Source organism: Platichthys flesus, chromosome 19, assembly GCF_949316205.1.
Source record: "Platichthys flesus chromosome 19, fPlaFle2.1, whole genome shotgun sequence".
Classification (NCBI taxonomy): domain Eukaryota; kingdom Metazoa; phylum Chordata; class Actinopteri; order Pleuronectiformes; family Pleuronectidae; genus Platichthys; species Platichthys flesus.
Window position 1 is genome coordinate 12,303,522 of NC_084963.1, and position 11,200 is coordinate 12,314,721.

General features: G+C 41.4%; 1 protein-coding gene across 3 annotated transcripts; it reads left to right on the forward strand.

The window, feature by feature from the left end:
• The first annotated feature begins 280 nt into the window (after positions 1–280).
• Positions 281–10,077, forward strand: klhl8 (kelch-like family member 8). 3 transcript variants are annotated; one of them, XM_062413078.1, is made up of 12 exons: positions 281–364; positions 2,639–2,858; positions 3,003–3,064; positions 3,668–3,833; positions 4,480–4,800; positions 5,048–5,234; positions 5,670–5,813; positions 6,184–6,295; positions 6,849–7,017; positions 7,102–7,261; positions 7,773–7,974; positions 8,301–10,077. In XM_062413078.1, the coding sequence occupies exons 2-12, from the start codon at positions 2,661–2,663 to the stop codon at positions 8,422–8,424; spliced, it is 1,845 nt and encodes a 614-aa protein (XP_062269062.1). In that variant the 5' UTR covers positions 281–364; positions 2,639–2,660; the 3' UTR covers positions 8,425–10,077. The 3 variants fall into 3 exon arrangements, with proteins under 3 accessions (XP_062269062.1, XP_062269061.1, XP_062269063.1); XM_062413077.1 differs by lacking the exon at positions 281–364 and adding an exon at positions 1,317–1,712; XM_062413079.1 differs by lacking the exon at positions 281–364 and adding an exon at positions 1,318–1,712 and having other exon boundaries at positions 4,480–4,629.
• The last annotated feature ends 1,123 nt before the right edge of the window (positions 10,078–11,200 follow it).

Genomic DNA, 11,200 nt, shown 5'->3' on the forward strand with positions numbered 1-11,200 from the left:
AACTAGCACAAGGAGTACTCATTACAACAAAACTATTTCATCTCTTGTTGATTCTTCGTATGATGTGATGTCACAAATGCATCATATGATATAAGCTCTATTCATGTTTTCATATGTTAAATTAGATCTACAAATAATTAGTTTTGATTAAAGTAAAAGTACCTCCAATGTGTACTCCCGTGCAGGTCTTAGTAACATTACTTTGGCCATAACGTATATTTCCGGTAGCATCGTAGAACTGGATATTAAAACTTTGTATCCTTCAGGTGACGCTGTAAAACTACACTTCCCATGAAGCACCTGGAAGCACAACAAACATTCCACTCAGAGAAGCCGGCATCTTAATTCGCTGCTGCGACATGAGGTATCTAAGTTAAACACATTTCTCCACACACCGAGGCTCCTCGACGCTTCACCGTCGCTTGTGGCCTCGCACTTTCAGTGTTTTCGCTAAACTCGTGGTTAAATCGTGAACGTGAGCTGCGCGTGCTAGCCTGCCTGCTAGCTACAGTTAGCTAGCAAGCCAAGCACTAGTGTACTCTGAGGTCTAGCTAGCTACATATGTCACAAAGACACATTTAGCATAGTTAGCTGTGAATGTGGGTAACGTTAACAACCCAGTGACTCACAAACACAACCACACTCATTTACTGTATTAAATGTTGACCCGTGTTTGCTGGTGCACATTGTTGTTGATGGTTATGCTATGCTACCCTGTCTATAATACATGTACGAGCATGTTGGTGGTGTCACTCTGAAATAATAAGATGAGCCCGATTATTCTGAATGACGTCTGAAGGTGCGAGCTGTCACTCACAGTAAACAGATCATGTGCTGTCTTTGTATTAAAGCTGCTGTCTTTAATATTTACTTAAATCAACCCCAGATCGTCCAGTGTCCAGTAATGGCTGAACAAAGTTATCAACTTTATTACAAACATAAGCCATAACACACCTTCATGACCTGATATAATAACACGTGTGATACATGGTGGAGCAGTGAGGACCTGTTTGATCAGCTAGATCTAAATGCTTGCATACACCAGTTGTTAAGATGCACCACTGTAAACCAGCAAATAGTACCTCAATGATCGAAAAGTGATATTCTGGGACTCTAATATTCCTTCAGATCCGTTTTTTATGTCTAACATTGCGTGCAGGTTGCCTAGTGGGAATCGCTCTTTATATATGCCGGACACAAAGATGCACAGAAGGATGTTCAAAGTGGTGCTTGTTATGGTTTTTCCCATTTGTACGCAGCGGAGTGGGGCAGTTGCGCAATACATCCCTTTAAATTATTGACTCTCTCGCTCCACTTACTCATAATAAATAATAGATCACTGTCTGATGACGTTACCATCTATAAAAGGGCTCCAACTCATCCTGGGTCTGTATTTGAAGAACGCGAGTATTACAAATCGCTTGATGTGCTGAGAGCGTAAACAGTATCGAGAAAGGAATCTGTCGTCGGGCTTTCAAAGTGGAGCAGCAGTGGAATCCGTGCATTTGATGGGACTGGATGTTCTCAGCTCTCAAAGCTGAGGGGACTAGTGATGAGGGGGCGACACACTGAGTCTATTCACTTTCAGAGGCATAGCTTCAAAGAGAGAGACAGTACATCATCTGTAGGGTGTGGGTGGAGCTTCGGCCTCTGGCGCTCCGCTCTCACTTCATCGGTTCTCTGTGGAGATTTTTCATCAGACTCAGCAATAGGTAGGAGTTTTTATGGTTTGATTGCCCTGTTGGTGTGCTACTTAATCTTGGAGTGATTTGCTCGTTGTTGTTTTTCCCCTTTTTGCATTAGTCTTCGCTAAATGAGTTAATATGAAGTGACACTGCAAGTGGTGGTGGTGGTGGTGTTGGGGGGGGGGGGGGGGGCTGCTACTGACCAAACTTGCTCGGCTTGCAGGCGATCCCCCCTAACAGCAGTTCCCCTTTTGTCTCCTCCGTTTAAGCGGATAGAATGTTATTTGCACCGAGTTGTGTTTTCTCGTTGTAGACAGTGAGTTGTTCTTGCATGGTGCTGTTAAAATCTGGCCTACTTTTCCATGGGCAATAATTGAATACTGTTGTTAACGACCTCTCCATGTAACTATATTGTAAAAAGCAGTACTTCTAGGCTCTAGGTTATATGTCCAGATTGAAAAATATCAAAAGATGCCTATCAGAGTTTTTGGATTTAAATAAGTCTTAGGATCTAAGGATCAAAACGCATCAATTTTAAATTTGCCATCACATAAGGAATTAGAAAATAATACATTTTCACACAAAAATACACTCAAATGAATGTCAGAATTTTCAAGGACAAATTGTTTCGGTTCCAGGGACATGCAGCAAAATATCTTGGTTCACATTTATTAATAGAATAATACAAATGTATTTCTACAGCACCTATACAACTAAGTTGTGACTACAATTTGTCAGAGTGAGATCCTAAATATTTTAGGGCATATGTTTAACAATTTAGTGTTGTTTTTACCATAATTAAAGAAAGGTTAAGTTAAAACAACCATTAGTTTCAATGAAACCTAATACAGCTATACTACTTTAAGTCAGCAAACAATATCTCCTACAGAGGAGCAAAACAATCCAGTGAGTTTCCAATGTGTGATTTAATAAGTGGTTCATCTCTCCTGTAGGTATTGTTTCCTGTAGCCAGCTATGGCACCAGGGGATGTGGTGCCAGACCATGCCAAGCAACTGAAGCCCAAGGAGAAGCGGCCAGTAAACAAGGCACCGAAAGCAAACTGCGAGCCCGATGGCTCCTTTGTCTTCGAGGCTCACGAGGCGTGGAAGGACTTCCACAACTCCCTCAGGCACTTCTATGAAGTGGGGGAGCTCTGCGACGTCACGCTGAAGGTGAGTCACCCTGCGTGGACTCAAGTGACAAGTTTGTCTCGTTCTTTTGTCACAGCTGATACTCTATGATTTTAAAAAGCATCTTATCTTATCCACTATCTCTAAATAGCTGCAAAAATCAGTTTTTTTGTGTCTATTCTCTAGGTTGGCAGCAGGTTGATACCATGTCACAAGCTGGTGCTGGCTTGTGTCATCCCTTACTTCCGGTATGTTCAATTTGTCACCTTTATTTTAACATTGAAACCTTAATTATGAATTTTCAGTGCAGCAAAAAGTGTAAGAAAGTAGTTTTTAGTTCCTTATGGACTCTGATTTTCCATAGTGGTTTAATGGGAGCAGTTCTAAACACCACACATCACATGCTGGATATGCTTTCAGCTCTGATTAAACACACTGAAATGAATGCATTAAAGATCTGTCTGTAAACTCTCGAGGCTTGATGAAAAGTTTCAGTGTCAGGAAAAAAATCAAAGACTCTTCTGTTGCGCTCATCTACATGAAGAGGCCTTGATGGAAACATGACACATATTCTCTCTTGTATGTTTAAATCTGGAAGAAAACATACATCACATCATATAGATAACACATCACACTGTAATAGCAGAACAACCACATTCGATATCAACTAAAATGCATTGATTGCTACAGCACTCATATAAAGTCTGGACAAACTTTTAGTGTGGGTGAAATTATATGTAACGTGGTGACCTCCATATTTAACGAGTGGCCATCAGTGGAGCAGTCTCTTAAAGATGATTTGATCCTGTATTTCACCTCGTCCTAGTCTAAGTGGATGTTTCTTCTTGCAGGGCCATGTTCCTGTCAGAGATGTCTGAGGCCAAACAGAATCTGATAGAGATCAAGGACTTTGATGGGGATGCCATCCAGGACCTGGTGCATTTCGCCTACTCCTCCAAGCTCACGTTAACAGTGGACAATGTCCAGCCACTGCTCTATGCTGCCTGCATCCTTCAGGTAAACACACACACATGTAACCAATCAACAGGCAGTGTGAGCTTAGTGGTCTCCTTATTTGACTTGACTGAAGGAGTTCTGCTCGGTCAGTGACTATGTTAACATGGACAGCATTAGTCCGACCATTGACCTGAATAAGATCTATTTTGATGATGATGTTTACTTGAGTTGCTTATAGAATATTCTATCCGTATTTGTGTTTACATGTTACAGAACAGAGTCTAATTGTGACTCATGTCAACATTATGGACATTACAATTCCTACTACTTGTTTACACTTGAACCCAGGGCATGCGTCTGGTAACTGCTGTATTACAGTGTCGCAGAATGCTCCATATATACTTTGTAATGCAATACATATCCACACAATGTGACTAAGGTCTGAATACTCTTAATTATTTTATTGCTTTCTGAGTAAAACCTTATTTGGATAAAGATGATCTAAAAAAGCTTAACGGACAGCGTCTCATTCAGACTATGGTCCTAATCGGGTTAATGTCGGAATATTGGTTTCCATGTAAATATGTCCTATGGAAGTATAGTGATCTCCAAACATTTCATTCAGCACTTTCAAATGTTACAAGAGTCTTTCCATATAACACCATTTACACACAGAGGGATTTCCATTACTGCCTGACTCTGTTAGGTGGAGTTGGTGGCGAGAGCTTGCTGTGAGTACATGAAGGCCCACTTCCACCCCACCAACTGCCTGGCAGTTCGGACTTTTGCCGAGAGCCACAATCGTGTGGACCTGATGGACATGGCCGACCGCTATGCCTGCGAGCATTTCATCGAGGTAGTGGAGTGTGAGGACTTCACTTGTGTGTCTCCCCAGCACTTGCGCACGTTATTGTCCTCGAGTGAGCTCAATATCCACTCAGAGACACAGGTGTATAACGCCGCAGTGAAATGGCTGAAAGCAAACCCGCAGCACCACGAGGCCTGGCTGGACGAGATCATGTCTCAGGTTAGAGGCGGCATCACTTGGAACAGGAGGATATGGTTTGGTTGGGCTGAATGTTAATTTATCATTGTTGTCTCTCTGCATGTTTGGGATTTGTCTTTTGAAACACTTCCTATGTCATAAACACTTTTACTCATTAACTGAACGTTAAGCTACATAACTGTGCATGAAATAAGTGTTGCATAAACCGTGTGCAGCTTTTATGTAACCTTTTTTACAATCACAGTACATTATATGATGGTTCCCTCAGGTGCGCCTCCCCCTGCTGCCCGTCGAGTTCCTGACTGGAACTGTGGCGAAGGACGAGATGATCAAAGGTAACTTGAGTTGTCGTGACCTGATGGACGAAGCCAGGAACTACCACCTCCACCTCTGCAACAAGGTGGTGCCTGACTTTGAGTATTCGATCCACACCGTACCCCGGAAACACACTGCAGGTACTTTTATGGTTGGGTTGGGCCTCTGAATAACTACCCATTTTTATGGTATTTGTAGCAACATTCAGCACTTTTTTGTTCCTCTAAAGGAAAACACAACTATCTTCATGACACTGTATGTCTGGATGCTTGAGTTTTAAAAGGTTTACTCTCATTTGTATAATTAAAGCATAAAGTGGAAAAAGCCCAAGTAAGTCTAGTAGAGCCAATTTGAATCTTTGCCATTCATTAGCCACACTAATCTTACATTTGTCCATGAGTTCCTTAGTTTATTTCTTTTGTTTTCTATCCAAATTTATCCCCACAGCAATGTTAGTTGTGGAATGGAAAAAAAAAAGGTTTAGCCTCTAAATGTATTTGATGTTTTTACCTCAGCTGTTCTATGAACATAAAGTGTAAGATGTGTAACATCTTTTTTTTTTACCTTTCTTTTAGGGGTTTTGTTCTGTGTGGGTGGCCGGGGGGGCTCAGGTGATCCATTTCGCAGCATCGAGTGCTACTCCATCACTAAGAACAGCTGGTTTTTCGGCCCAGAAATGAACAGCAGACGACGTCATGTGGGTGTGATATCTGTCGGAGGTAAGAGAAATATATATAAATTTATATATATTGAGACGGATACTATATACAGTTTATGTAAATGTAAATAATACATATTGGGGGCTTGCAGAATCAGTAAAATGTTTCTTTTCTTAAAATACATCTTTATTATGAAAGCCTCGTAATCATTTTAGCCCATTGTCTTATAGCAAAAACGTCTTAAATTGTATTGTATTACTTACCATTTATCGTCTGTTAAGTTTTATTGCATTCTTTGTGTTCTTTGTATTTTAATTGCTACTTTTTCATAGATTATTCTGAAATAAAATCGTGCCCATTATTTGTAATGGCTGATCTGTTCACACGATCATAAAGACTCATCTTCATATCCGTTGATTTACCCTCGTAGGCAAAGTCTATGCTGTTGGAGGCCATGATGGTAACGAGCACTTAGGCGACATGGAGATGTTCGACCCCCTCACCAACAAATGGATGATGAAAGCTTCGATGAACACTAAGAGGTACATGATGCTGCAATATAGTGACTGTTAATTTAGATTTTCCCAAAGCGTTCCAGACTGAATGGATGTGAGAACAACACTCAGATTTGAATCTGTATAGGAAAAACCGAGTTTTCTAACAACAGCCCTCGGCTTCCTATGTAATCTCTCATTCTGAGCATCACCGTGCCCGAGAGAAGGAATCTTACACATCTTGAAATCGCGGCGGTGGAGCTTGCCAAAAATGAACAAAGCCAGTCGGATTGTCTTGGGGCTACATCCACTAAGCTGGACAAAGTCATTTCAAATTTGTAATGTAAGGATTATACTGAAAGCCTGGAAATGATTCATACTGCTGGCTCGATGGCAGCTGTTAACTCTCCTGTGTTGAGCAGAATCTCATTTCGTTATTTCCTGTTCGTTTAAAAGATATTCCTCCTTTTCCACCTCAGGGAAAGTCTGATTTACTTTACGAAATAATTTATAGCTAACCTGCATTTCCTCCAATTTACCATTTACCACGCACCCTTACAATTACTGAGAGTGCTGGGTAAAAAGGATGTGTGTTTCTCAGGAGGGGCATCGCCCTGGCCGCTCTCGGAGGTCCCATCTACGCTATCGGAGGCCTGGACGACAACTCGTGCTTCAACGACGTGGAGCGTTACGACATCGAGAGCGACTGCTGGAGCGCCGTGGCCCCGATGAACACGCCGAGAGGAGGGGTGGGATCTGTGGCGTTGGGGGTAAGACCGAAGAGGGAAGACGATAAGTTATGACTGATGTCTAGCACGGTATCAACACAGTGCTCTGTATCCTCTTCATGCCAGAGCTTTGTGTACGCGGTGGGAGGCAACGACGGCGTGGCGTCACTCTCCAGCGTGGAGCGGTTCAACCCTCACCTCAACAAATGGACAGAGGTCAGCGAGATGGGCCAGCGGCGGGCCGGGAATGGAGTCAGCAAACTGAATGGCTGCCTCTATGTCGTGGGTGAGGGAAATAAATTCACTAAGCAGACGGAGGTCTGTCGGTTTGGATTCCAAACACCAGTTATTCTCTTCTCCTCAGATTTGATTTGTGGAGAGATTACATTCTTTGGAGCCGTATACAGAAGCTTGCAGATGTAATTTGTCCTGATTTGATAACCCTGCTCGTATTACTGGTGTTTGTTTGTTTTACACCCGTGTGATAGGCCTAAGTGCACCACACAAATGTGGGCAAGACAAAAGTTTCTGGTAACTTATTCACAAAATTTAAAGATGAGATCTTTGTTATTGTTCCACTTGAATCTGACGAGTCATTCAAGGTTCATTCAAACGTCTGTGGTGGCCTTTTGCCTTTTGAATGACTCAACATAATCCAACTCACACTTTTGCAAACATTTCCACCTGAGCATGATGTTTTTCTGGCAACATGTGTCCTTATCACGTTCTGTGAAGTATCATGATACCCGTCATTCTCCTGCTGGAACACCCTTTACCTTGTTTGTCACTTTCCGAAGGTGGTTTTGATGACAACTCCCCCCTGAGCTCCGTGGAGAGATTTGACCCTCGAATGCACCGCTGGGAGTACGTGTCGGAGCTGACAACCCCTCGCGGTGGAGTTGGGGTAGCCACCGTCATGGGGCGAGTGTTCGCAGTCGGGGGCCACAATGGGAACATCTACTTGAACACAGTGGAGGCGTTTGAGCCTCGAATGAACAGGTGAGGAGGCGATGGATGAGGACATGTGATGGCATGTGTTCTTCACGTACAGCAAACTTCATTGCGTGATAATTAAATAGCTCTTTTTAATAGTTAGAACCTTTTTCTGGTGAAAACCCATCAGTACAAAACACGTTAAGTATCCAATAGAATCACAATGACATTATCTGAGCATTAAACTGGTGTAAATATAATATTAGTTAAAACATTATACATACTTGAATAATTACAATGCTTTCATTTAAATAAGAGTTATAAGAGTTAAGATGGTTAATATGTTTTCCGCTCGGAGTGTTGTTTTAAATCTGTGTGTGTGTGCCGTTCAGGTGGGAGCTGGTGGGATCAGTGTCTCACTGCCGGGCCGGAGCCGGCGTGGCCGTCTGCAAGTCTCACGTCAGCAAGATCAGGGACGTCGGCCAGGGCTCCAGCAACGTGGTCAACTGCATGTGACCTCCGCTCCCCTCAGCGCCAGGCGGCCGACTTGCCCGGTCGCCATCAGCTCTGATCACTGCACAGGCAACACAGCACAAGAAGCACACGTTGTTCATGTCAACACTCTCTGAGCATCGGCCTCAAACTGGTGAAGGCTGATGTTCAGTTTGCACTCTGACGGAGGAATAGGAGAGAGATTTCACGCCTGACAAATCTTCTCTGACACATTCAAGACATTGTTCTCGACCCGTGCTGGTGTTATTTGCAATCAGTGATGTAGTATTTTGTACTGTACTTTCTTTTGTTTTACTTTCTCGACATAATTTTGACTTAAAAGAAAAAAGGGAAAATAGAAGCGGAGTCAGAATATTTGCGACTAACCTTTCGAAGGTGAGAGTTGAGCTCGGATCAGGACCACTAGGTTCCTTAACCGTGCACATAATAGATAATGGGCTATGTAGTGGGCCAGTATGAAAAGATTTCCGATGTTTACTGCCTCAGACTATCTCTGGATTTCTCTTTGGCTCTGCTTTGTGGTTTCTTTATTCTCAGAGAAAGAATTTAGGCATACTGGATTCAACACCTTGTTTGCAGTGCAGCGTGTGGAATTGTAACACTTTCATCAGCAATCAGTGTCAAGTAGGATAAAGTAGTCAAATAGATTTCCAAGATTCCTATGTTCTTTTCTTTATGGTGAATTTGAATCTAAAGGACTGTTTCTATCTGCAGGTCCAGCTGCTTTAAGCTGGATCACAGCAGCTGGGACTGTTAATGTGTTTGAACAATCATTAATGGCTGACTCGACAAGTCAGTCACTTGGGCAGAAGGTACCGGGGGAATCGAGCTGATGCAAGTGCCAAACACAAACCAATATGCGTCAGCCGCTTTTACCTCGTCCTCAGGTGTGAGAAACGTTTGACAGCTAAAAAGCCGAGAGTGAAGGACCGATCAGAGCAATACGATGCACGTCCCCACTTCTTTTTCAGTTTACATTATTGTGGAGAAATGTAATCAAAGTGACGGCAGATTTCAATTTAATATTTGCGTTTGACGATAGCTGGACTGTCAGTAATCTTAGTCAGAGTTTTCATATGTGTTTGAGATTCAGCTGAGGTTTGTCTCTGCAGACGGTTCTGTTATATTTTAATATATGGACATTTTTGTATTATAAAATGGGTGTATCCTTGGTAATATTCATTATGACACTATCTAATCCATTGCTGTGCACTATTTTCCTAGAATAGATACGAAGTCTGAGTATATTTTTGTCCTAAATGGAGAATTTCATGTTATTCATGTCTTGAGTTTGAAGATGCTTATTTTTCACTCACGCCTGTTTCTGTCATTTAAATGAAAAAACGTCATAATTTCTAGCAACACTTGTTTTTTCAGAAAAGGCTGAGTCATGACTATAAAACAGAAATTCTATATACGATTTATACTAGAGGTATAGACATAATTGCACAATTTGTGTCCTATCATTATTAATACTATCAGAACTTTTTACTCCACAACTGATGTTGCCAACCTTGTTCGCAAATGAGACCGAGTCTTTTGTAAATTTGACTGTACTTTGTGTTGTTCTTCCTCCTTTTGGCTGCTTCCCTCTTGTGCTTTTTATTCACATGGTATTGGAATAAATTGGTACAATAAAGTTACGTGTAAAGTTTATTGGTGGGATTCCTCTTTTTTCCCCAGTAACAGGCACAGTTTCCTTCCAGTCGGAACTGAGAACAAACTGAAAAACCTTCGCCGGCCGAGTTCCTGCAGCTTTATGAAACTAGAGCCTCATCTGAGAGCGCATTCGTCTGCTAGGGCTGATCAGCTGCTTTATCAACATATTGCATGTACATATATTGAGGCCAAGCACAGATCAGAAAAACTTATTTTGATACACATAATCTGGAGCATTATACCTGATCTGCAAAAGAAACTTCTACAATCTAAAATCTACAATCTTAAATGAATCCAGTCCAAAAGGGAAGAAGTACTTCTTGGGCTTGTACCAAATCCTTTCAGTGGCTTTTGCACAATCCTGCTCAAAGACCAGCTAACAGCAGTGAAAACACGTCCTCCTCGACGTTTATCTGTGAAAATTCAGCCTTAAAACACAGTTTGTGTTAGTTGTCATCTTGACGTTTCTTTCTCTTCCTTGTGACAATTCGTAATATTCTACCTTTTCTACCATTAGACATTTTAAAGCCTCAAGTCAAAGTGATATGTCGGCTGAGCAATACAATCAATACAACAAATTGTATAAATGAGATTTTAAGTTTATGATAATGGTTTTCTAACGTCCAATTAAACTGAGTTAAAAAGTAACAGTTTAAGGCAGAGGCTCCACAGTATGAACTTTATTGACAGCTGACATGAGGTTGTTATAAACTCCTGGACTTTGTGGTTTCACTGTATCAGATGGGATTTACACTCGTCAGTTTTTCATTGAGATCCACACGGTTCCTCATATTGTTTACATACCCTGACATTGTGGTTTCATCATGTAATGTGTCTTTTCACTTCTCTGGCCTTTACCACGCAACTCATTATCAACAGTTGTGATTTAGTAAACATAAGGAATTACCTTTTATTTATTTAGAAGTTCTATTAATACTCGTAAGACACAAGAAAAGAGTCACTCATTTCAATGAAAAAGGATCAAATTAGCCATATTGTTCTTAAAATATAAACATTATGTCACACTTCTTATATGTAACTGTCAAAGGTTTTATCCTCAATCTTGCAGACAGTGGAATGAAAATAACAACTTTGTTTTCAGGCACTAATGTTTTTATTT